Genomic DNA, 24,108 nt, shown 5'->3' with positions numbered 1-24,108 from the left:
ACTTGTCATAGTTGTTTTATTGTCTTTTTCTGGGTCGTTTTTACAGTCAGTAGTATTTGAAAATGTTTCGTACCTTGAAAATTAACAAACGGAATTATACTTGTGGTATTATGCAGCTTGATCACTTAGCGTTTGACTGCTTTCGTTTTTTGGAATTTCACTCGAGTCCCGTCATGACACGTCGTGCGCAGACTCGAGCGAGTGTTTACAACGATGAACGACGACCACGGTACGCGCAGCGTTACACAATTTGCAGACCAAACTTTTTGCAAAGCTTCCTCACGGTTGTACCTGATGTGCGAACTTCTCGGTGGATACCTCAGCCATGCTGCCAGGATATGAATGTGCGGGAGCATTAACATGGGTCCTTCCAGACTACCCTGAAATGCCTATCGAAAGTATGTTGCGAATCGCCTACTACTTCATAATTATTTCTTTCGCCTATTAGCCAAGTATACCCACGCGTAGGCAAGAAACGCGCACATCTGTCAGCTTCGTTGATGCTGCTGCTTCTGATGAATTATGTGTAAGAGCGTTTTCATGGCCATTGAGGCTTTTAAATTGCCCAGTCGTTGTGGAAGTCGTACATGCATCGATGCCTGGCGAACTTGTAATTGAGCCATCAATATTGTAGGTAAGTCAGAAACCACCTTTTAAAATAAAGGGGTTATTCTCTGAAACACGCACTACGCGTTTGGCATACTATTTATCCGGCCCAGCTGGCACTCGCAGGAAAAGAGGTTACATGCTCACGAAGAAATTAAAGAAGTGGGCGCAGTGCGCGGATTTGGAATGTTAAAATCTCTTTCATTCAATTTCACAAAATTTGAAGTTGGCGCAATGGGCCTGATGGGGCTCAATTCATACCCTTTATCCGGATTTTTGAGCATTGTATCACCTTAGCTATTTTCCATGCCGTAAGGAGCCGTGAAATTCTTATTGTGTGATTGATAACAAAATACAGTACACGACGCAACGAGCAATATTTTCAATCACGATCATATATTTCGCTTGCGGCGAGATTAAAAAAAAAACGCGTTTTGTAACGAGGCGAACAGAAACACCGTCACGGGGTTATCATGACGCGCGCTGTCAGGTCACCGTATTCGCCAGCGACATCGTCAGCGGAGTTTTCAGTGGTGTCTTCCAGCGGTTCACCCGTCAGCGACTGCTCGCTGCTGGCTTCGTCAATGTCACGTGCGGGATGGCGCGGCTTGTCCAGCTGATGCGCCTCCTCGTCTCTGACGTCGTCCAACGCTGGCACCTCAGGCTACAGCAGAACACGCGAAACAACATGATGACATGTAATCGGGCAAGCGAGCGCTGCAATGACAAAACATGCAATGACACGTGCAATGACAAAACGAAAGACCAAATATTGTCAATGTATCATTTATTATTTTGACTCGATTTGGTTTTTCACTGTGAATTCGATTTATTCCTTGCATGGACAGTTAGTTCGTCAACTATTTACAATTTAGGCATGGTGTCATGCAGCAGTTACTAACATATACTTGTTTCCGTTATTTTGATATTAGCGCTTTAGTTTGTTTCTAATCTAGCTAAAATTAGCAACGAAAACTTTATGTATGCGTCCGAAACCCCGTAAGCCATTGAGTGGAGATCTCTTGGCTGTGAAAATATGTGAATTATTTCGTTACTATGAAATACAAGCCGCCTACTTACCAAGTCCGGGGACCTGCAATGTAATCAAATACACACTCTGATTCCTGGCATCATTGCTTGCGAGCTCGACAATAAAATGGCAACGCGTCGTCTGCAGATACGTGTCGTGGGCGGCGTGTTCGGTCAGGTTGTTTTAATTACTTTTCAGATGCATCGACGATGGCGCCAGTGGGAGGAGCCATCGTGTGTTTGGCGAGTCAGTGGCGTCCTCGTTTGCGCAGTTTCAGTCGCATGTTAGCGATGCGTTTTTAGCAATTTTAAGTAAATTGTTGTGATGACTTCCTGGTTATTCCTGTTAATTATATTGTTATAGACCTCGTTCATTTATTTTAATCGGGTTTTAAGCATCGCTAGCCTTGCTTGAGGCTTGTATTTACAGCTCGATTTTGAGCGTGAGTGCACCAAACGAGGCACTGGACGGGCGACAAGTCAAGTTCCTAAAGCTGCATACTTAAAAAGGCGGAGGTACCAGTACTGTTTCGCCTTTTTTTTTATCGAAGTGCAATACTGTTTCTTAAACAGTAGTACAGACAACAAGATGCTCATAAAAAATGAAAAAGGTTGAGTAGATCGTGCAGTCTTTCTTCGCTCACTGAAGTGCTAGAACATCTGCGTTTATCACTACTAATCTTCATTAACCAGAAAAAAAATTGTTTGTGAATAGTCAAATAAATAAATAAATATTGTACTTACTCCTTTGTATCTGTTAATTCCACATAAAGCTTATTTAACACAAAGTCTTCCACAAATATAACACAGTATAAAGTGACAAGGAATATCTTGTATTGTATTCTCAAAGCTTTCTGAAATTTTGACAGAGCTGAATTGCTCGACCGCGAGGAGATATCGCAATGTGTATTAGGGAAAATTCACTGAAATGTTTTAAATAAGTACTTCTCGAAATATTAAAACTAATGAATAGTTTCCAGTGAGCTCGCAAGGCACCTTATAATATTTATCGTTTTTGCGGCAGCATACTTTACCACGAATGATTTCAGTTTTGCAATGCTTCTGTTCTTTCGTCGCCCACTTACAAGTGCACTTTTGTGCATCTCATCAAAATTGACTGGCGTCACAGTTTCATTAATGTAGTCAATACACATAGCAATTCATAAGTAGACTTTAATTACCTGCGCGATTTAATAAGCATCGATCTTGAAATGTCCGGAAAACGTCAACACTTCCCGTTCATAATGCACAAAATAAACGCCCTACATAAGCTGCCGGTTTGACACTCCTCGCCTCCTTTGATTTATGATTACGTCACCATGGCGTCAACAACAAACATAGCGTTCTTTTTTTCGTAATATGTCATAGCGGCCTAGTTGACGAGTCAACATGTTTCAAGAACGAGGGATATATTGTGTTATTTTATATCTTTCTTCATTGAGGTAAACTAAAATTTCTGAAGGCAATAAATAAGGAATTTTAATGAAGAGGGGGGGGGGGAAGAAACATAATATACAGAACCACACAAGAAAATTAGAATTATGAAAACAGTCAGTAAACATCGAGTGGTGTACAAAGATGATCAATAAAACAATTATATGTTTTAAAGATTTTCAACATACATAGAGCCCTTGATTATGATGACCAGTGTTACATGTAAGTGATGAAAAACAGTACGAAAAACAACGCAAAGGTGACATTTGCGAACATAGCAAATACGTATCTAATCAGTAAACCGGAAATCCAATTAGAACGCAACCGTTGATTGATTGATTTGTGGGTTTTAACGTCCCAAAACCACCATATGATTAGGAGAGACGCCGTAGTGGAGGGCTCCGGAAATTTCGACCACCTGGGGTTTTTTAACGTGCGCCCAAATCTGAGCACACGAGCCTACAACATTTCCGCCTCCATCGGAAATGCAGCCACCGCAGCCGGGAATCGAACCCGCGACCTGTGGGTCAGCAGCCGAGTACCTTAGCCACTAGACCACCGCGGCGGGGCTAGAACGCAACCGTGGCAGTTACCTTTTTTTATTTTAGAGAGGCGAAAGAACTTATGTCGATAACCATTAACTCAGACGTCTGTAAACGATTTTAAACAATTTAAAAGCGAGTCATGATTAACAACGTCTGCGGTGTCAGCAGGGAGCAGAATAAATTGACGGATTGCAAGAAGGATTGGCGAGTGAAAACAACATAGCAGTGTGGGCGAAAATAAGTTTAGGTGCGCAATCCACTCGCAAATACACGTATGATTAAAAACAAAAAAAAAACCAGAAAACTAGCCCCACCGCGGTGATGTAGCGGTTGAGATACTCGGCTGCTAACCCGCAGGTCGCGGGATCGAATCCCGGCTCCATTTTTGACGGAGGCGGCAATGTTGTAGGCCCGTGTGCTCAGATTTGGGTGCACTTTAAAGAACCCCAGGTGGTCTAAATTTGCTGAGTACTCCACTACGGCGTCTCTCATAATCATATGGTGGTTTTGCGATGTTAAACCCTACATATCGCTCATATTGATTGAAAAACAGAAGACGAAGCATAAGTATCGAGCGGAAATTCTTTCAGCAAATTATACTCGTGACATATAAAAACAGACTATAGCAAGGCTAATGAAAACGTGGCTCGTACCATTTCGTTTCGATGATGATGTTGCTGTACACATGGTACTCCCTTCCGACGGCGCTGCATATGTGAATTTGCAAAAAAAAAAAGAAAAGATTCCATAACTCGAAATCAATCAAGCCATTGAAGAAGTGCTGATAATAACGCGACGCACTCCTGACAGAGTAATCCAAAAGACGTCGCTTCTTTAAACTTGCTGGGATAACAGTGACTGAGCTCAAAGAAATGTTTTTATAGACCATTTTACATTAAAAAAGATACATTGGCGCCACCACCGGGAGTAGTTAAACGAATGTTAATTTTTGTAAATTTTATTTTACATTATTCATTCTACCTTACAGGATGAGTTATTGCGATGGCAGAAAGACAAGTACGATTAAAGAAAAAAAAACAAGAACAGGTAGTGCATCGCTTGTAAATGTGCGGGAAGATGGTCGCAAAATAAATCTGATAAACGCAGGACGATGTTGTACTAACTGAATTCTTTTTTTTTTATTCAGTACACACATTTATGAAACGCAATTTCACGGTAATACCCCGCCATGACGAGCAATATTAGACAGTGATATGGGGATGACATGTGAAAACGGCATATGCAACTCGTACTTTTTTGGCCGGTCTGAAAGGCCCCAGTAATTTCACTCTGAATTTTCGCCTGGTTCCTGTGAACCACTGCGGTCATTTCTAACAACAGGACGCATCCGCTCTGTCTTTTTAGTGCATGGCTACGAATCAACAAGCTGTGACGTTTCCTTGAGCGTATATTCAGGCACCTTCTGGTCTGCCCGGCGTTGACCGTCGTGCATGATAGAGACCAACTGTGCAAGGCACCAAAGGCTTGGTGTTTTTCACACTACACGCCCTGCGATTTTGTGATGGACAGTCAGCACGCTTCCTGATGTGCGCCACCTTTTGATAAGCGGGAAACGTCTACTGAGGCCACGTGATCGCCAGTGGTTGTGTACGGTGTCTTCGCCACTCGTCCTGAGAGGCGACCTTGGAAGTTCCGGTCTTCAGCTTGAATGGCGCGTCTTAAGTTTTCACATGTGCCGGTGATGACGCAATTTGGGAATCCCGCAGTCTCTGCATTGGGCAGTGTACGAAATGGGGTGCTCATTCGGTGTACGCAAGATTTTCCAAGAGCGGACTTTGGGCAGGCGAAGGCTACGTCTTCTTTAACCCCACAAAGCCTGTCTAGAGGAATTGCCATAGAAAAAATCAGATATCTCGTTTTTTTGCTCTTGGGATACAAGTGAACTTATTCAGAACAAGTTGAAGTGCTAAAGATGTTACATATCAAAAATACAATTTGTATCATATTTGATACAGTGGGCTTTTCCGAAAGGCACGTCAGTGTCATGCTTCAGCACCTATGATAATCAAAAAAACGATTTCTTTCCTTGTTGAGGCAAAGTGTGATGTCACATTTGGAAGAAATGATGGAACTTAACTTGTTCTCACATGCCACACAGTTCCTGTAGCGCAGCTGCTGGTTCGTAACCAGTGGGAAATGCCCAACACCATCTTTCCCGACGTCAACATTGGGCTGTCTTAGTGGAACTCTTCTTTTTCTTTTTGGAGCAGGTAATGGCAAGCTAGAAGGGCGTCCCTTTTTTTGTCTTTCCAGGCAGCATTAGGCCCTCTGACAGTGCAGCGATAACTACACGCAACTTCATTGGCTTGGAGCGCAGTTGGGCAGATTGGCGCCTGTGCAGATTCCATGCATTTACTGCACAGGTTAAAATGCTGTGGTACAGTAAATACATGTACCACCGCCTCGACCTGATGGTGTACTTATACAGGGAAACTTGGTAGTTGTGTTGATCAATCCTCCCCATGAAGCTGTTGTACACGCCCACAACACATGGGCGTGGTACGTCATTGTGCTTCTTGGCTTTGAGGTCATAGCGTGTGATCGTCTATATGGGCTCCACAGAAGCAAAGTTTGAAACTAGGGTGACTGCTTTTCGATCAAACTACTGTACAACAGCGAGACCATTCTTGTTGTCGACACGGTAGACATGGGAGCCTTGTCCAAGTTTCTTTAGGGCTTTTTCCTCCATGATCTGGCAATACTTCAGTCTGTTTTGGCAGAGCATACCCACGTACTGAGTACCTCTACTGGTGAGTTTTTCAACAAGGGAGCTGAAAAAGTTGTCGGCAGCAACTTTGAAGCCCTCGTCAGAGGGGAGTCCACTGCACATACTGAGGACAGTATCACCTCCCAGTCCAAATGTGTAGGTTCCTTTCCACTGCATTTGGTCAACGTCGAATTAGTAGAGAATGCCTGTTGCTTTAGCGGGCCCCCAAAGCTTAAAACCCCACGGCGTAGGCTTGTTTGGCATGTACTGTTTCAGCATACTCCTGCCTGTAAAAGCAACCATCATCTCGTCCACTGCGTTATATCCTCCTTGTTCTATTTTCGCGAGATTCCGTTGCAACAGAAGAATCCAAGGTCTAAGTTTCCGTACCTTGTCTGTTCTCTTCATTTCACTGGCTAGCACGTTGTCCACTGTGTGCAGGCATGCCATCAGCTTTAGAAAGCGGTTCCTAGACATTGTGTCTGCTATTGGTGAATGTCTGCTGGCCCGCTCCCAGTAACATCTCACATTTGCCATTTGAACGAGGCCCATCTGTAGGTAGATTCCCAGGAACTGCTCAACTTCTGAGATGTTTGTATTGACCGATGCGCCAAAATTTTGAATGCTGTAGAGATTTGTTTGTTGAACAAGCATCTCTGACACGTCGTTGGTGAGCAGCTTCCGAAACAACTCCATCGGTGTCTCCAGGTCATCCGGCTCACTAAACGTCCCGGAGAAGTCTGCGTGGCAAACCTGTAGCAAATCATTTTCCCAGTTCCTTCCAGAAGTTGAGCAGGATCATGCACTGCTGCAGAATAATTCAGCTCATCGTCATCACTAGCGTCATCTGGCGCAGCGTTGTTAGCAACGATCCATTCTTCTTCATCGCTGTCCGAAAGATCACTGAAGTCACTTACGTCGTCACCAACAGCAACACGCTCTAGGATATCTCTCACCGCCGCACCTAAAACGAAAAAAGACAGCACGATCGATAACCAAATAGTGAAGCAAGAAGCATCGAACAGTTGCTTGTGTTTTATGACGAGCAGAAAACTTCATCTTATGCTTTCATTTACAACTGAGAGCAAGAAGGATGCGCGTTCAAGTAACACCTGCTGTATCAGATATGATACGGGCGAAATTACCACACCACCGTAGGGTCCGAAGCTACCACACATCCCAAATAGTTATACCTAGTGATCAAATAATGTATCAGGCTAAACGATTCACAAAAGGTTTAGAAAAACATACGTCATAATTACCTTTTTTAGTGTAAAACGATCGAGCTGGAATACCGTCACGTACGGTACTGGAGGCAGCCATCTTCGAAAGTGAGCTAGCGGCACTCTGGTGGCAAAAAATAGAAGCATGGAGATTCGAAAACACTCTTCAACGTTCCCCAAGCACCACTAACCAGCATGATGATGGATGGTAGCGCAGACAACGAACACGGACAAGAGAAGGCACATAGACACAACACAGCGCTAACTTTCAACAACAGTTTATTACACGCAGATCTCCGTGGTGTATGCGATCCACCACGCCAACGTCGCACGTGCGTAGCTCTAAAAACCATCAAATATAACCAACGCGCGTGTTCCAATACTTTACAATTTTATATTTTTCAATCTTTTTTTACTTTTTCTTTCTTCCTTTTATCCCATGTTACCACAAACCCTATCGCGAATACATGTAATCAAGTTCCTTATCTGTCAAAACCACTGATGGGCTGCTCACACACGTGTCACCTAGCTCTGCAATTCTGCCGGCCTCCAATACCAACCGCGTCATCTCGTGCCTACTTCTATTGATTATAACCGTTTCCTTGAATTTCGGTGTGCACTTACATCTCTGGCAATGAAGGGAAAGAAAACCATCAGGAACAACACTATTTACTTTGTTATTGTGCTCGCGCAAGCGATCGTTTATGCATCTACCGGTCTGACCGATATAACACTTTCCACAAGTAAGTGGAATGAGGTATACAACACACATGATGCACTCCACAAATAGGTTTCTATGTTTCTTTTGGCATACATTTGATTTTCCCTTGTCTGGTCTTGTGCTTCTGCACAGACTCACCAACTTATTGGGTGCCGAGAAAACTACGTTAGTGCCACATTTTTCCGCAATCTTTTTTATCCTGTGAGAAACCTTATGCATGTATGGAATCACGGCAAAACTTTCCTTTCTTGAGCTCACCCTATCCATCCCTTCACATCTTTTCTCCAGCACTTTTCTGTGCAATCCTTCAGCAACGGACACGACGAGGCTCTTGGGGTACCCGGCATTGCTTAGCCTCGAGACCTGTTGTCTGAAGCTTTCATTCATGAGGCACCGGCAGGACTTCTTTAGTGCCTCACTCAAGCACATCCTCGCAATGCCCCGTTCCACCAGTTCAGTATGCGCTGAGTGAAACTGTAGTAAAGGCTTACTTGCTCTGGGCTCGTAACACCAGCATGTCTTTTCATCTGAGAATTGAAAGTTAATGTCAAGAAATCTGAGCCTTCCGTCACATGGCATTTCAAAAGTCACTTCAAGTGGGTTAAGCCCCTCACGAAAAACGCTACACACGCTATTACATTGAGTAGCAAAATCTGCAGTTCTGTCATTGATAAACACTAAAAAGTCATCGACGTACCTAAATACGTGCACAACATTGTATTCATTTAGGCGTCCTGATAGCCTCCTGTCCATTTTAGCCAAAAACAAATTACTTAAAACTGGTGCTAAGCACGAGCCAATGCATACTCCTTGTTTTTGCAGATACAGGGTACCATTGTTTTCAATAAACGTTGACGACAAGTAAAACCTAAGTAATTCTAAGAAATTGTCGACGGACGTACCTGCTTGTGAGCTAAATCTAACGGCACCGTACTCATCGATGCATTCGCCAACACTTGTTAATACTGCTGATTGTGGCAGAGAATAGTACAGATCTTTTATGTCAGCCGAAAACGCTTTTAACCCTATGTTTTTTCGTTCCCTGACGAAACTTATCACTTGTTCCGAATTTTTTGTCAGGAAGGGGTCATTTATGTCAAGCAAGTTTAATGTTCTTTGCAGATACACAGCTACAGCTTTTTGCCACGTGTCCTTCTCCGACACTATCACTCTGAACGGTACTCCTTCCTTATGCGTTTTAGCACTAAAGAACACATCCAGACTGTCATTTTTACTTTTTCTGATACCGCTAAGCACACCTTCTAGATTCATCCTCTTACAAAGTTCTATTGCTTTTCCCCTCACTTTTTCAATCGAAATACTTTTCTTTTCGCTGAACACTGCCGTAATAGCACTTTTAGCCTTTTCTTTAAATTCATCATGCGAGAAAACCGCAAACCCTCCTTCTTTATCGACTGGAAGTACACTCAGAGCATGCTGTGTCAAGTAAGTTTCCACGCGTTTGAGAGGCAAACTGCGGCATGGAAGCCTACACAATTTTAAAGCGTCCACACCTTCGTTGATGATCCTGGTGGCTTGATCCTCGGGAACCCGCTTCGACACTTGACGTACAATTGATACGAGTTCCGGCTTGTTCTTTTGAGGTTGCACGGCAAACTTTGGCCCAAGTCCCAATACTTCTAGTACAAAGTCCGGTAGGCAGATGCCTTCTGCCACATGAACGTTGGAGGTTGCACTCACGCGCACTTTGTCCACCAAATCACGTAACAGTCGTAATTGAAGCTTCCAGTGGAATTCTATCATTTGGTCTGCCAGACGTAGATGCTTTCGAAAGTGAATCTCCGCTGCATATGACTCGTAAGTTCGATGCATCTGCGCCCGTAGGTAGGCTCTGAAAAGGCGTACCTGTCGAAGCCATTCTGAGCGCTGAATTTTCATGATCCTCGTTCTGTGCCCATCTGAAGGGGTACACCCTCCGAAGAGCGCTCGAACATCCTCTGGTAGAATCTTGTTCCTTATGGAAAAACTGAGCGTTCTTGCCTTGCACACGGCGTTGACGATGAGGGATACAACACCCGAAGGATCTCGCAGTACATGAACGAAAGAGCCCGTTGAACGAGAAATGAAGTCAATGAGGGTGGCGATTTGGGCTTGTTGGTATGGTTGCATGATGATGGATGGTAGCGCAGACAACGAACACGGACAAGAGAAGGCACATAGACACAACACAGCGCTAACTTTCAACAACAGTTTATTACACGCAGATCTCCGTGGTGTATGCGATCCACCACGCCAACGTCGCACGTGCGTAGCTCTAAAAACCATCAAATATAACCAACGCGCGTGTTCCAATACTTTACAATTTTATATTTTTCAATCTTTTTTTACTTTTTCTTTCTTCCTTTTATCCCATGTTACCACAAACCCTATCGCGAATACATGTAATCAAGTTCCTTATCTGTCAAAACCACTGATGGGCTGCTCACACACGTGTCACCTAGCTCTGCAATTCTGCCGGCCTCCAATACCAACCGCGTCATCTCGTGCCTACTTCTATTGATTATAACCGTTTCCTTGAATTTCGGTGTGCACTTACATCTCTGGCAATGAAGGGAAAGAAAACCATCAGGAACAACACTATTTACTTTGTTATTGTGCTCGCGCAAGCGATCGTTTATGCATCTACCGGTCTGACCGATATAACACTTTCCACAAGTAAGTGGAATGAGGTATACAACACACATGATGCACTCCACAAATAGGTTTCTATGTTTCTTTTGGCATACATTTGATTTTCCCTTGTCTGGTCTTGTGCTTCTGCACAGACTCACCAACTTATTGGGTGCCGAGAAAACTACGTTAGTGCCACATTTTTCCGCAATCTTTTTTATCCTGTGAGAAACCTTATGCATGTATGGAATCACGGCAAAACTTTCCTTTCTTGAGCTCACCCTATCCATCCCTTCACATCTTTTCTCCAGCACTTTTCTGTGCAATCCTTCAGCAACGGACACGACGAGGCTCTTGGGGTACCCGGCATTGCTTAGCCTCGAGACCTGTTGTCTGAAGCTTTCATTCATGAGGCACCGGCAGGACTTCTTTAGTGCCTCACTCAAGCACATCCTCGCAATGCCCCGTTCCACCAGTTCAGTATGCGCTGAGTGAAACTGTAGTAAAGGCTTACTTGCTCTGGGCTCGTAACACCAGCATGTCTTTTCATCTGAGAATTGAAAGTTAATGTCAAGAAATCTGAGCCTTCCGTCACATGGCATTTCAAAAGTCACTTCAAGTGGGTTAAGCCCCTCACGAAAAACGCTACACACGCTATTACATTGAGTAGCAAAATCTGCAGTTCTGTCATTGATAAACACTAAAAAGTCATCGACGTACCTAAATACGTGCACAACATTGTATTCATTTAGGCGTCCTGATAGCCTCCTGTCCATTTTAGCCAAAAACAAATTACTTAAAACTGGTGCTAAGCACGAGCCAATGCATACTCCTTGTTTTTGCAGATACAGGGTACCATTGTTTTCAATAAACGTTGACGACAAGTAAAACCTAAGTAATTCTAAGAAATTGTCGACGGACGTACCTGCTTGTGAGCTAAATCTAACGGCACCGTACTCATCGATGCATTCGCCAACACTTGTTAATACTGCTGATTGTGGCAGAGAATAGTACAGATCTTTTATGTCAGCCGAAAACGCTTTTAACCCTATGTTTTTTCGTTCCCTGACGAAACTTATCACTTGTTCCGAATTTTTTGTCAGGAAGGGGTCATTTATGTCAAGCAAGTTTAATGTTCTTTGCAGATACACAGCTACAGCTTTTTGCCACGTGTCCTTCTCCGACACTATCACTCTGAACGGTACTCCTTCCTTATGCGTTTTAGCACTAAAGAACACATCCAGACTGTCATTTTTACTTTTTCTGATACCGCTAAGCACACCTTCTAGATTCATCCTCTTACAAAGTTCTATTGCTTTTCCCCTCACTTTTTCAATCGAAATACTTTTCTTTTCGCTGAACACTGCCGTAATAGCACTTTTAGCCTTTTCTTTAAATTCATCATGCGAGAAAACCGCAAACCCTCCTTCTTTATCGACTGGAAGTACACTCAGAGCATGCTGTGTCAAGTAAGTTTCCACGCGTTTGAGAGGCAAACTGCGGCATGGAAGCCTACACAATTTTAAAGCGTCCACACCTTCGTTGATGATCCTGGTGGCTTGATCCTCGGGAACCCGCTTCGACACTTGACGTACAATTGATACGAGTTCCGGCTTGTTCTTTTGAGGTTGCACGGCAAACTTTGGCCCAAGTCCCAATACTTCTAGTACAAAGTCCGGTAGGCAGATGCCTTCTGCCACATGAACGTTGGAGGTTGCACTCACGCGCACTTTGTCCACCAAATCACGTAACAGTCGTAATTGAAGCTTCCAGTGGAATTCTATCATTTGGTCTGCCAGACGTAGATGCTTTCGAAAGTGAATCTCCGCTGCATATGACTCGTAAGTTCGATGCATCTGCGCCCGTAGGTAGGCTCTGAAAAGGCGTACCTGTCGAAGCCATTCTGAGCGCTGAATTTTCATGATCCTCGTTCTGTGCCCATCTGAAGGGGTACACCCTCCGAAGAGGGTGTAATCAGAAAAATTCGGAACAAGTGATAAGTTTCGTCAGGGAACGAAAAAACATAGGGTTAAAAGCGTTTTCGGCTGACATAAAAGATCTGTACTATTCTCTGCCACAATCAGCAGTATTAACAAGTGTTGGCGAATGCATCGATGAGTACGGTGCCGTTAGATTTAGCTCACAAGCAGGTACGTCCGTCGACAATTTCTTAGAATTACTTAGGTTTTACTTGTCGTCAACGTTTATTGAAAACAATGGTACCCTGTATCTGCAAAAACAAGGAGTATGCATTGGCTCGTGCTTAGCACCAGTTTTAAGTAATTTGTTTTTGGCTAAAATGGACAGGAGGCTATCAGGACGCCTAAATGAATACAATGTTGTGCACGTATTTAGGTACGTCGATGACTTTTTAGTGTTTATCAATGACAGAACTGCAGATTTTGCTACTCAATGTAATAGCGTGTGTAGCGTTTTTCGTGAGGGGCTTAACCCACTTGAAGTGACTTTTGAAATGCCATGTGACGGAAGGCTCAGATTTCTTGACATTAACTTTCAATTCTCAGATGAAAAGACATGCTGGTGTTACGAGCCCAGAGCAAGTAAGCCTTTACTACAGTTTCACTCAGCGCATACTGAACTGGTGGAACGGGGCATTGCGAGGATGTGCTTGAGTGAGGCACTAAAGAAGTCCTGCCGGTGCCTCATGAATGAAAGCTTCAGACAACAGGTCTCGAGGCTAAGCAATGCCGGGTACCCCAAGAGCCTCGTCGTGTCCGTTGCTGAAGGATTGCACAGAAAAGTGCTGGAGAAAAGATGTGAAGGGATGGATAGGGTGAGCTCAAGAAAGGAAAGTTTTGCCGTGATTCCATACATGCATAAGGTTTCTCACAGGATAAAAAAGATTGCGGAAAAATGTGGCACTAACGTAGTTTTCTCGGCACCCAATAAGTTGGTGAGTCTGTGCAGAAGCACAAGACCAGACAAGGGAAAATCAAATGTATGCCAAAAGAAACATAGAAACCTATTTGTGGAGTGCATCATGTGTGTTGTATACCTCATTCCACTTACTTGTGGAAAGTGTTATATCGGTCAGACCGGTAGATGCATAAACGATCGCTTGCGCGAGCACAATAACAAAGTAAATAGTGTTGTTCCTGATGGTTTTCTTTCCCTTCATTGCCAGAGATGTAAGTGCACACCGAAATTCAAGGAAACGGTTATAATCAATAGAAGTAGGCACGAGATGACGCGGTTGGTATTGGAGGCCGGCAGAATTGCAGAGCTAGGTGACACGTGTGTGAGCAGCCCATCAGTGGTTTTGACAGATAAGGAACTTGATTACATGTATTCGCGATAGGGTTTGTGGTAACATGGGATAAAAGGAAGAAAGAAAAAGTAAAAAAAGATTGAAAAATATAAAATTGTAAAGTATTGGAACACGCGCGTTGGTTATATTTGATGGTTTTTAGAGCTACGCACGTGCGACGTTGGCGTGGTGGATCGCATACACCACGGAGATCTGCGTGTAATAAACTGTTGTTGAAAGTTAGCGCTGTGTTGTGTCTATGTGCCTTCTCTTGTCCGTGTTCGTTGTCTGCGCTACCATCCATCATCATGCAACCATACCAACAAGCCCAAATCGCCACCCTCATTGACTTCATTTCTCGTTCAACGGGCTCTTTCGTTCATGTACTGCGAGATCCTTCGGGTGTTGTATCCCTCATCGTCAACGCCGTGTGCAAGGCAAGAACGCTCAGTTTTTCCATAAGGAACAAGATTCTACCAGAGGATGTTCGAGCGCTCTTCGGAGGGTGTACCCCTTCAGATGGGCACAGAACGAGGATCATGAAAATTCAGCGCTCAGAATGGCTTCGACAGGTACGCCTTTTCAGAGCCTACCTACGGGCGCAGATGCATCGAACTTACGAGTCATATGCAGCGGAGATTCACTTTCGAAAGCATCTACGTCTGGCAGACCAAATGATAGAATTCCACTGGAAGCTTCAATTACGACTGTTACGTGATTTGGTGGACAAAGTGCGCGTGAGTGCAACCTCCAACGTTCATGTGGCAGAAGGCATCTGCCTACCGGACTTTGTACTAGAAGTATTGGGACTTGGGCCAAAGTTTGCCGTGCAACCTCAAAAGAACAAGCCGGAACTCGTATCAATTGTACGTCAAGTGTCGAAGCGGGTTCCCGAGGATCAAGCCACCAGGATCATCAACGAAGGTGTGGACGCTTTAAAATTGTGTAGGCTTCCATGCCGCAGTTTGCCTCTCAAACGCGTGGAAACTTACTTGACACAGCATGCTCTGAGTGTACTTCCAGTCGATAAAGAAGGAGGGTTTGCGGTTTTCTCGCATGATGAATTTAAAGAAAAGGCTAAAAGTGCTATTACGGCAGTGTTCAGCGAAAAGAAAAGTATTTCGATTGAAAAAGTGAGGGGAAAAGCAATAGAACTTTGTAAGAGGATGAATCTAGAAGGTGTGCTTAGCGGTATCAGAAAAAGTAAAAATGACAGTCTGGATGTGTTCTTTAGTGCTAAAACGCATAAGGAAGGAGTACCGTTCAGAGTGATAGTGTCGGAGAAGGACACGTGGCAAAAAGCTGTAGCTGTGTATCTGCAAAGAACATTAAACTTGCTTGACATAAATGACCCCTTCCTGACAAAAAATTCGGAACAAGTGATAAGTTTCGTCAGGGAACGAAAAAACATAGGGTTAAAAGCGTTTTCGGCTGACATAAAAGATCTGTACTATTCTCTGCCACAATCAGCAGTATTAACAAGTGTTGGCGAATGCATCGATGAGTACGGTGCCGTTAGATTTAGCTCACAAGCAGGTACGTCCGTCGACAATTTCTTAGAATTACTTAGGTTTTACTTGTCGTCAACGTTTATTGAAAACAATGGTACCCTGTATCTGCAAAAACAAGGAGTATGCATTGGCTCGTGCTTAGCACCAGTTTTAAGTAATTTGTTTTTGGCTAAAATGGACAGGAGGCTATCAGGACGCCTAAATGAATACAATGTTGTGCACGTATTTAGGTACGTCGATGACTTTTTAGTGTTTATCAATGACAGAACTGCAGATTTTGCTACTCAATGTAATAGCGTGTGTAGCGTTTTTCGTGAGGGGCTTAACCCACTTGAAGTGACTTTTGAAATGCCATGTGACGGAAGGCTCAGATTTCTTGACATTAACTTTCAATTCTCAGATGAAAAGACATGCTGGTGTTACGAGCCCAGAGCAAGTAAGCCTTTACTACAGTTTCACTCAGCGCATACTGAACTGGTGGAACGGGGCATTGCGAGGATGTGCTTGAGTGAGGCACTAAAGAAGTCCTGCCGGTGCCTCATGAATGAAAGCTTCAGACAACAGGTCTCGAGGCTAAGCAATGCCGGGTACCCCAAGAGCCTCGTCGTGTCCGTTGCTGAAGGATTGCACAGAAAAGTGCTGGAGAAAAGATGTGAAGGGATGGATAGGGTGAGCTCAAGAAAGGAAAGTTTTGCCGTGATTCCATACATGCATAAGGTTTCTCACAGGATAAAAAAGATTGCGGAAAAATGTGGCACTAACGTAGTTTTCTCGGCACCCAATAAGTTGGTGAGTCTGTGCAGAAGCACAAGACCAGACAAGGGAAAATCAAATGTATGCCAAAAGAAACATAGAAACCTATTTGTGGAGTGCATCATGTGTGTTGTATACCTCATTCCACTTACTTGTGGAAAGTGTTATATCGGTCAGACCGGTAGATGCATAAACGATCGCTTGCGCGAGCACAATAACAAAGTAAATAGTGTTGTTCCTGATGGTTTTCTTTCCCTTCATTGCCAGAGATGTAAGTGCACACCGAAATTCAAGGAAACGGTTATAATCAATAGAAGTAGGCACGAGATGACGCGGTTGGTATTGGAGGCCGGCAGAATTGCAGAGCTAGGTGACACGTGTGTGAGCAGCCCATCAGTGGTTTTGACAGATAAGGAACTTGATTACATGTATTCGCGATAGGGTTTGTGGTAACATGGGATAAAAGGAAGAAAGAAAAAGTAAAAAAAGATTGAAAAATATAAAATTGTAAAGTATTGGAACACGCGCGTTGGTTATATTTGATGGTTTTTAGAGCTACGCACGTGCGACGTTGGCGTGGTGGATCGCATACACCACGGAGATCTGCGTGTAATAAACTGTTGTTGAAAGTTAGCGCTGTGTTGTGTCTATGTGCCTTCTCTTGTCCGTGTTCGTTGTCTGCGCTACCATCCATCATCATGCAACCATACCAACAAGCCCAAATCGCCACCCTCATTGACTTCATTTCTCGTTCAACGGGCTCTTTCGTTCATGTACTGCGAGATCCTTCGGGTGTTGTATCCCTCATCGTCAACGCCGTGTGCAAGGCAAGAACGCTCAGTTTTTTCCATAAGGAACAAGATTCTACCAGAGGATGTTCGAGCGCTCTTCGGAGGGTGTACCCCTTCAGATGGGCACAGAACGAGGATCATGAAAATTCAGCGCTCAGAATGGCTTCGACAGGTACGCCTTTTCAGAGCCTACCTACGGGCGCAGATGCATCGAACTTACGAGTCATATGCAGCGGAGATTCACTTTCGAAAGCATCTACGTCTGGCAGACCAAATGATAGAATTCCACTGGAAGCTTCAATTACGACTGTTACGTGATTTGGTGGACAAAGTGCGCGTGAGTGCAACCTCCAACGTTCATGTGGCAGAAGGCATCTGCCTACCGGACTTTGTACTAGAAGTATTGGGACTTGGGCCAAAGTTTGCCGTGCAACCTCAAAAGAACAAGCCGGAACTCGTATCAATTGTACGTCAAGTGTCGAAGCGGGTTCCCGAGGATCAAGCCACCAGGATCATCAACGAAGGTGTGGACGCTTTAAAATTGTGTAGGCTTCCATGCCGCAGTTTGCCTCTCAAACGCGTGGAAACTTACTTGACACAGCATGCTCTGAGTGTACTTCCAGTCGATAAAGAAGGAGGGTTTGCGGTTTTCTCGCATGATGAATTTAAAGAAAAGGCTAAAAGTGCTATTACGGCAGTGTTCAGCGAAAAGAAAAGTATTTCGATTGAAAAAGTGAGGGGAAAAGCAATAGAACTTTGTAAGAGGATGAATCTAGAAGGTGTGCTTAGCGGTATCAGAAAAAGTAAAAATGACAGTCTGGATGTGTTCTTTAGTGCTAAAACGCATAAGGAAGGAGTACCGTTCAGAGTGATAGTGTCGGAGAAGGACACGTGGCAAAAAGCTGTAGCTGTGTATCTGCAAAGAACATTAAACTTGCTTGACATAAATGACCCCTTCCTGACAAAAAATTCGGAACAAGTGATAAGTTTCGTCAGGGAACGAAAAAACATAGGGTTAAAAGCGTTTTCGGCTGACATAAAAGATCTGTACTATTCTCTGCCACAATCAGCAGTATTAACAAGTGTTGGCGAATGCATCGATGAGTACGGTGCCGTTAGATTTAGCTCACAAGCAGGTACGTCCGTCGACAATTTCTTAGAATTACTTAGGTTTTACTTGTCGTCAACGTTTATTGAAAACAATGGTACCCTGTATCTGCAAAAACAAGGAGTATGCATTGGCTCGTGCTTAGCACCAGTTTTAAGTAATTTGTTTTTGGCTAAAATGGACAGGAGGCTATCAGGACGCCTAAATGAATACAATGTTGTGCACGTATTTAGGTACGTCGATGACTTTTTAGTGTTTATCAATGACAGAACTGCAGATTTTGCTACTCAATGTAATAGCGTGTGTAGCGTTTTTCGTGAGGGGCTTAACCCACTTGAAGTGACTTTTGAAATGCCATGTGACGGAAGGCTCAGATTTCTTGACATTAACTTTCAATTCTCAGATGAAAAGACATGCTGGTGTTACGAGCCCAGAGCAAGTAAGCCTTTACTACAGTTTCACTCAGCGCATACTGAACTGGTGGAACGGGGCATTGCGAGGATGTGCTTGAGTGAGGCACTAAAGAAGTCCTGCCGGTGCCTCATGAATGAAAGCTTCAGACAACAGGTCTCGAGGCTAAGCAATGCCGGGTACCCCAAGAGCCTCGTCGTGTCCGTTGCTGAAGGATTGCACAGAAAAGTGCTGGAGAAAAGATGTGAAGGGATGGATAGGGTGAGCTCAAGAAAGGAAAGTTTTGCCGTGATTCCATACATGCATAAGGTTTCTCACAGGATAAAAAAGATTGCGGAAAAATGTGGCACTAACGTAGTTTTCTCGGCACCCAATAAGTTGGTGAGTCTGTGCAGAAGCACAAGACCAGACAAGGGAAAATCAAATGTATGCCAAAAGAAACATAGAAACCTATTTGTGGAGTGCATCATGTGTGTTGTATACCTCATTCCACTTACTTGTGGAAAGTGTTATATCGGTCAGACCGGTAGATGCATAAACGATCGCTTGCGCGAGCACAATAACAAAGTAAATAGTGTTGTTCCTGATGGTTTTCTTTCCCTTCATTGCCAGAGATGTAAGTGCACACCGAAATTCAAGGAAACGGTTATAATCAATAGAAGTAGGCACGAGATGACGCGGTTGGTATTGGAGGCCGGCAGAATTGCAGAGCTAGGTGACACGTGTGTGAGCAGCCCATCAGTGGTTTTGACAGATAAGGAACTTGATTACATGTATTCGCGATAGGGTTTGTGGTAACATGGGATAAAAGGAAGAAAGAAAAAGTAAAAAAAGATTGAAAAATATAAAATTGTAAAGTATTGGAACACGCGCGTTGGTTATATTTGATGGTTTTTAGAGCTACGCACGTGCGACGTTGGCGTGGTGGATCGCATACACCACGGAGATCTGCGTGTAATAAACTGTTGTTGAAAGTTAGCGCTGTGTTGTGTCTATGTGCCTTCTCGTGTCCGTGTTCGTTGTCTGCGCTACCATCCATCATCATGCAACCATACCAACAAGCCCAAATCGCCACCCTCATTGACCACTAACCAGCTTTCGTGCTTTCAGTTTCGGTTTGTAGCAGCGGGGCTAGCTTCAAACTTGGCATATCAAATATGATACGATGGGCGTTGTGGGGTTAACCAGTCGGGATGTTCTGAGCGATAGTCCAGGAGTGGTTTTGCCGTCCTGGGGGAATGTATCTAACATCAGCATCCAATGCTAAGTGCACTGTAGCTGCTTTTCCTGAGGCGCTTGGTACGTAAAGTACAACCGCTAAGCTGATACCCTAAAAACTGCGGAATTAAACTTCATTGAAAAACCCCCATGTACCCCCCCCCCCCCAAGAAATAAAAAAAGCTCAGGCGCGAAGACAGATGCTTGAGCTAAGGCATAAACACGGCGTGTCGCTGGAGAGCACACTTCAAAATGCGGCAAGCATCCCACGTGGCTAGTATTATGTTGGGCAGCCGGGGTGCTGTGTCAATATACGAACCAGTGAGCATGAGCTAAATTGAAGCAAACAAAACGATTTCGCGCATTCGCCTACGCACTGCAAAGCTTGCAAGTGGCAACAGCGACTACTTATTTTCTTGGTAGGAGCAATACGCAATGCTTGGAAGCATTTTACATTTCAGAAGGTCTGTAAAGAGCGAATTGGCAAACTGTTGTTACAAGTATACGCTTGGGACATTAAGTTTTCTCGGCATTAATTGTTCAGTTATAGCTATGCTACGCGTGTCACCCCGTGTCGTTGTCTTTTGTGCGCGTGTTTTTTGCGTCAAACTGTGCCTTCAGTATCTCAACAACTTGGCTCAGAGTAAGTCCTTGACAGGCGGACTTGTCTCTTTCAAGGCCTTGAAGCAACCTTGGTTTTTTCAACTGTCGCCTTGAAGGGTCCGTTTGTCGAAGCGTCGGCTCTAGCGGCACACCGTCATCACTAATTTTAATCTCAAAACTTCCGTGCGTATGTATACATACGACACGCGTGACGACACCACGCAGAACGAAACAACCTAAGTAGCAGCCTCTCTGCTTCAAAAATACGTGTTTGTTGTGCATACAACGAAGGCCTCGGACTCGCTTCAGTTAGCGGGCTGCAGTCATGAAATTTAATAGTCCGCCAAGCGCCAAGATAGTGAGGGAGCTATGAAGGGGAATCTGAGGGACGGTATTATTTAAAGGAAATAGCAGCTAACGTTCTCATTTCAAAGAATGCCTTTCCCGTATCTCTCATATGGGTCATTTCTGAAGGGCGTAACCACTGTGACGGTGTAGCGGCTACAGTGCTCGGCTGTCGATGTGAACGTCGCCAGTAGTGTCACTCATCGCACTCCGACGGGAGCCCCGCTACTGAGCTGACGGTGCACGTGACGCCAGATGGTCGAAATTGACGGAGCCCCCCACTACGGTGTCCCTCATAATCGCAATGGGCAACAAGCAACGCCAGTAACGTTAACCACGGTTCAACGCTTGTGAACGCAGTCACTAAGAAAATTGCAAAAAAAAAAATGTATGAAGACCGTCATGAAGGGTTCAGGCCGTGAGCAAGAGGTCCGTGAATTGCGTGTTTGGGACACCTGATACAAATATGCACTTTTATATTGCGAAGTAGTTAAATCCAGTTAATTATACACCCGTTAATTTGGAAATTAGGATAATGTGAATGCATTTTCTGGTCTCGTACAGCATACTCATTGTTCAGTGGCATCATATTTTTGTTAATTCAGTCAACTTGGCCACAACCAGGTTCATTCGGACGATTTACGGAAAAGACAAGCTCGAAACTTCAAATGTGTGACGCAAACGAGTGAAAATGGCATCTGTGGTCAACTGAGCCAAGGATGGCGCAGTTTGCATCGCCATCGTCATCAACGTGAACCATGTGGTAACGATGTTTTGGGTTAGCACGCTTCGGATTAGTTAAAAAAAGAATGCTGCGGCTACATTTTGAACAATGCCGCGCTCTTATGCCACCTTCTCACTGAGAAATTTGGCGATGACAGCGGTGCCAAATTTCCTGAGGTGGCAGTCCGACAGAACAGCCCTTCCCGAGGCGATCAGTCCGGGATCGATTTTTGCGGCGGCTGCTGCCAAATTGCCTTACCACGAACTAAGTAAACGTGGTTCGAAAATTCGAAAGAACGGCGACGTGCTTGCAATATTACTTTTTATTTCGCGAATTCTTCCGCCATTCTTTCCTTTGCGAGTGTGTGTGATTGGCGAAAAATTGTTTCATGGAATAAGAAATGCTGTTCCTCTCTTTGAAAATGCTTTGCACTGTACATATGTATGCACTGTACCCTTTTTTTTCCAATTTTGTTTCCCTGTATTTATTAATGCATTTATCTCTGATATTTTTTGTTTCGTACTTGCTCCCCTTACCCAATGCTTTATCGGGCCCTGTAAGGTATCATGAATAAATAAATAAATAAATAAATAAATAAATATCACAGCCGTCGAATCGATAGCGAAGTCCTCCGTAATCGCTCATTTCTTTTCGATGAGTGCCTAGTGACGCAAAATCGCTCGTCAAGAGTGCAGACACTGGCGACCTCGCAGAACAGTTAACACTATCTTGGTGTGACCATGCTTCTCGCGTTTTGCAAAACCATGCATGCGTCATTTGTTCTTCGGCGAATGTACGTACGTACAGTGCCAATTTTGATGAAAGGGAACACGGGAGCGCGTGGCCTGCGCGCTCCGGCGGCTGCTGGCAGCGCTTTCAAGCGGGAGCAAGAGCAACCACACTTTCTTGTCGCGTCATCTCGCGGTGAGCAAAACAATCGTTCGTTGCTGATGTGGAACCAGTGGCAAGATTGTGAGCCCCTCCCCCTTCAAGGTGATCACGCGAGAGCCGGTAATCGCCTTGAAAGGGGAGGAGTTGCTATTTTGCCGTTCTATATCAGCAACGAATGGTTGTTTTGCTCACCGCAAGATGACGCAAAAAGAGACTGTGGTTGCTGTCGCTCCCACTTGAACGCGCTGTCAGCAGCCGCCGGAGCGCGCAGGCCACGTGCTCCCGTGTTCCCTTTCATCAAAATTGGCACTGTACATCTCTGTTCCTCAGGCATCGCCACAAGGTTGACTGCCGGCAGTCGGAGCAGTTCGACGACTTCGCTCCTTTTAACGGGATGCGAACGCTACGCGAGCGGAGAGCTGAAGGCCCGCGGGAACATCCGCGTGTGATATCCAGCGCCTGCTTTTTGGTTAGTGCTTTACACGGACGACGGCACTATTGATGGCGTAGTTAATAAGCAGCGTGAAAGATGCAAAATTGCGATGGCGTGAGCCTTTTGCTTACTGTGGACGGCGGATTCCCAGTATGAACGAGTCTTCATGCAATGTAAGTACACAGTTTACGCATTCATAAAGCAAATGAAAGTGCACTGACGTATTCTACATTTGTTCATTGTTTTATTGGTGCTTTCGGGAATTCAACATTCGGTTTAATCGAACACTATTTCCCGGGCCCTTACACTCCGTATTAACGAGCTTCTACTGTAAATAATTAAGCGATGCCAACAGTGACAAATGAACGAGTTCTAGTTAGTTTCTGCTTGTTTGTGCGTTGTTAACGCGCAAGTCAGTGACAGGGTGAAGGAACTCACATGAGGTGGTGAGGGCGTAGATGGTCAGTCCGCCTATTAGAGCGGCCGAGAAGACCACCGCCAAGCACGGCAGGACCGGGAACGGACGCGGCTCTTCGGCCCTCTGAGCACGGCGCTGGCTGCGTGAAGTTGAGGCACGGGTATACGCTTGTAGCGGCTAGGTTAGGCTGATCTGTAGTTCACTAATGAGACCTTTGACAAGTGTCTCCCCAAATTGAGCCTATTGTTGAATCTTCGAAGGTCGCCAAAAGACAAATGAACCCAAAGATGCGAAGCTAACTGGGAATAAGAGTTACTAACTGGCCAAAATGGACCAGAATACTAGCAACTAACAGAAAACGAAGCTGCGATGAAACCATGGAACTCAGTAATGAGTCGTTCTCTCCAGTGCCTTCTAGTGAGCCATCTCTTGGGCTCTTTTCTAAATGAACTGTGCTCGAGCTGAAAGTCGGTGCTGCCCCATGTGGCGACTGCTCATTGTCGCCAGTACCGTCAAGTAAGAACCTTTGCAAAAACCAGAAAAGTATAGGGGCCATTATTTGCAGTAGTCGAAGGTTGCAGGAATGGTCCTTTTCGACGGCAAGTTGTCTTTTCTTTAAGCCTAGCTTCTTGCCATTTGTATCAAAATTATTAATACTTACCTTAGTTTCATTGCCTGCCAGTTTTTATTATTGTTTTGGTCTAACAAAGAAAATGA

General features: G+C 44.5%; 1 protein-coding gene and 1 long non-coding RNA gene across 2 annotated transcripts in view; one reads left to right on the top strand and one right to left on the bottom strand.

The window, feature by feature from the left end:
- LOC142767211 (uncharacterized) overlaps positions 1 to 5,101 on the top strand; it is a 37,352-nt gene extending 32,251 nt beyond the window's left edge. Inside the window, exon 12 of the mRNA XM_075868468.1 lies at positions 4,980 to 5,101. Within this exon, the coding sequence (XP_075724583.1) occupies positions 4,980 to 5,018 (39 nt within the window). The 3' untranslated portion in view covers positions 5,019 to 5,101. The remainder of the gene's footprint in view (positions 1 to 4,979) is intronic.
- LOC142767212 (uncharacterized) lies at positions 811 to 23,653 on the bottom strand. Its single transcript, XR_012884779.1, has 3 exons — positions 23,412 to 23,653; positions 4,268 to 4,321; positions 811 to 1,270 (listed from the first exon to the last, which is right to left on the bottom strand). It is a non-coding gene; the product is annotated as an uncharacterized LOC142767212 (long non-coding RNA).
- Between the last annotated feature and the right edge of the window lie 455 nt (positions 23,654 to 24,108).

The sequence above is a fragment of the Rhipicephalus microplus genome, chromosome 7, assembly GCF_043290135.1.
Source record: "Rhipicephalus microplus isolate Deutch F79 chromosome 7, USDA_Rmic, whole genome shotgun sequence".
Taxonomy (NCBI): Eukaryota; Metazoa; Arthropoda; class Arachnida; order Ixodida; family Ixodidae; genus Rhipicephalus; species Rhipicephalus microplus.
Note: the sequence above shows the minus strand (reverse complement) of the source record. Positions and strands in the feature narration are given on the sequence as shown.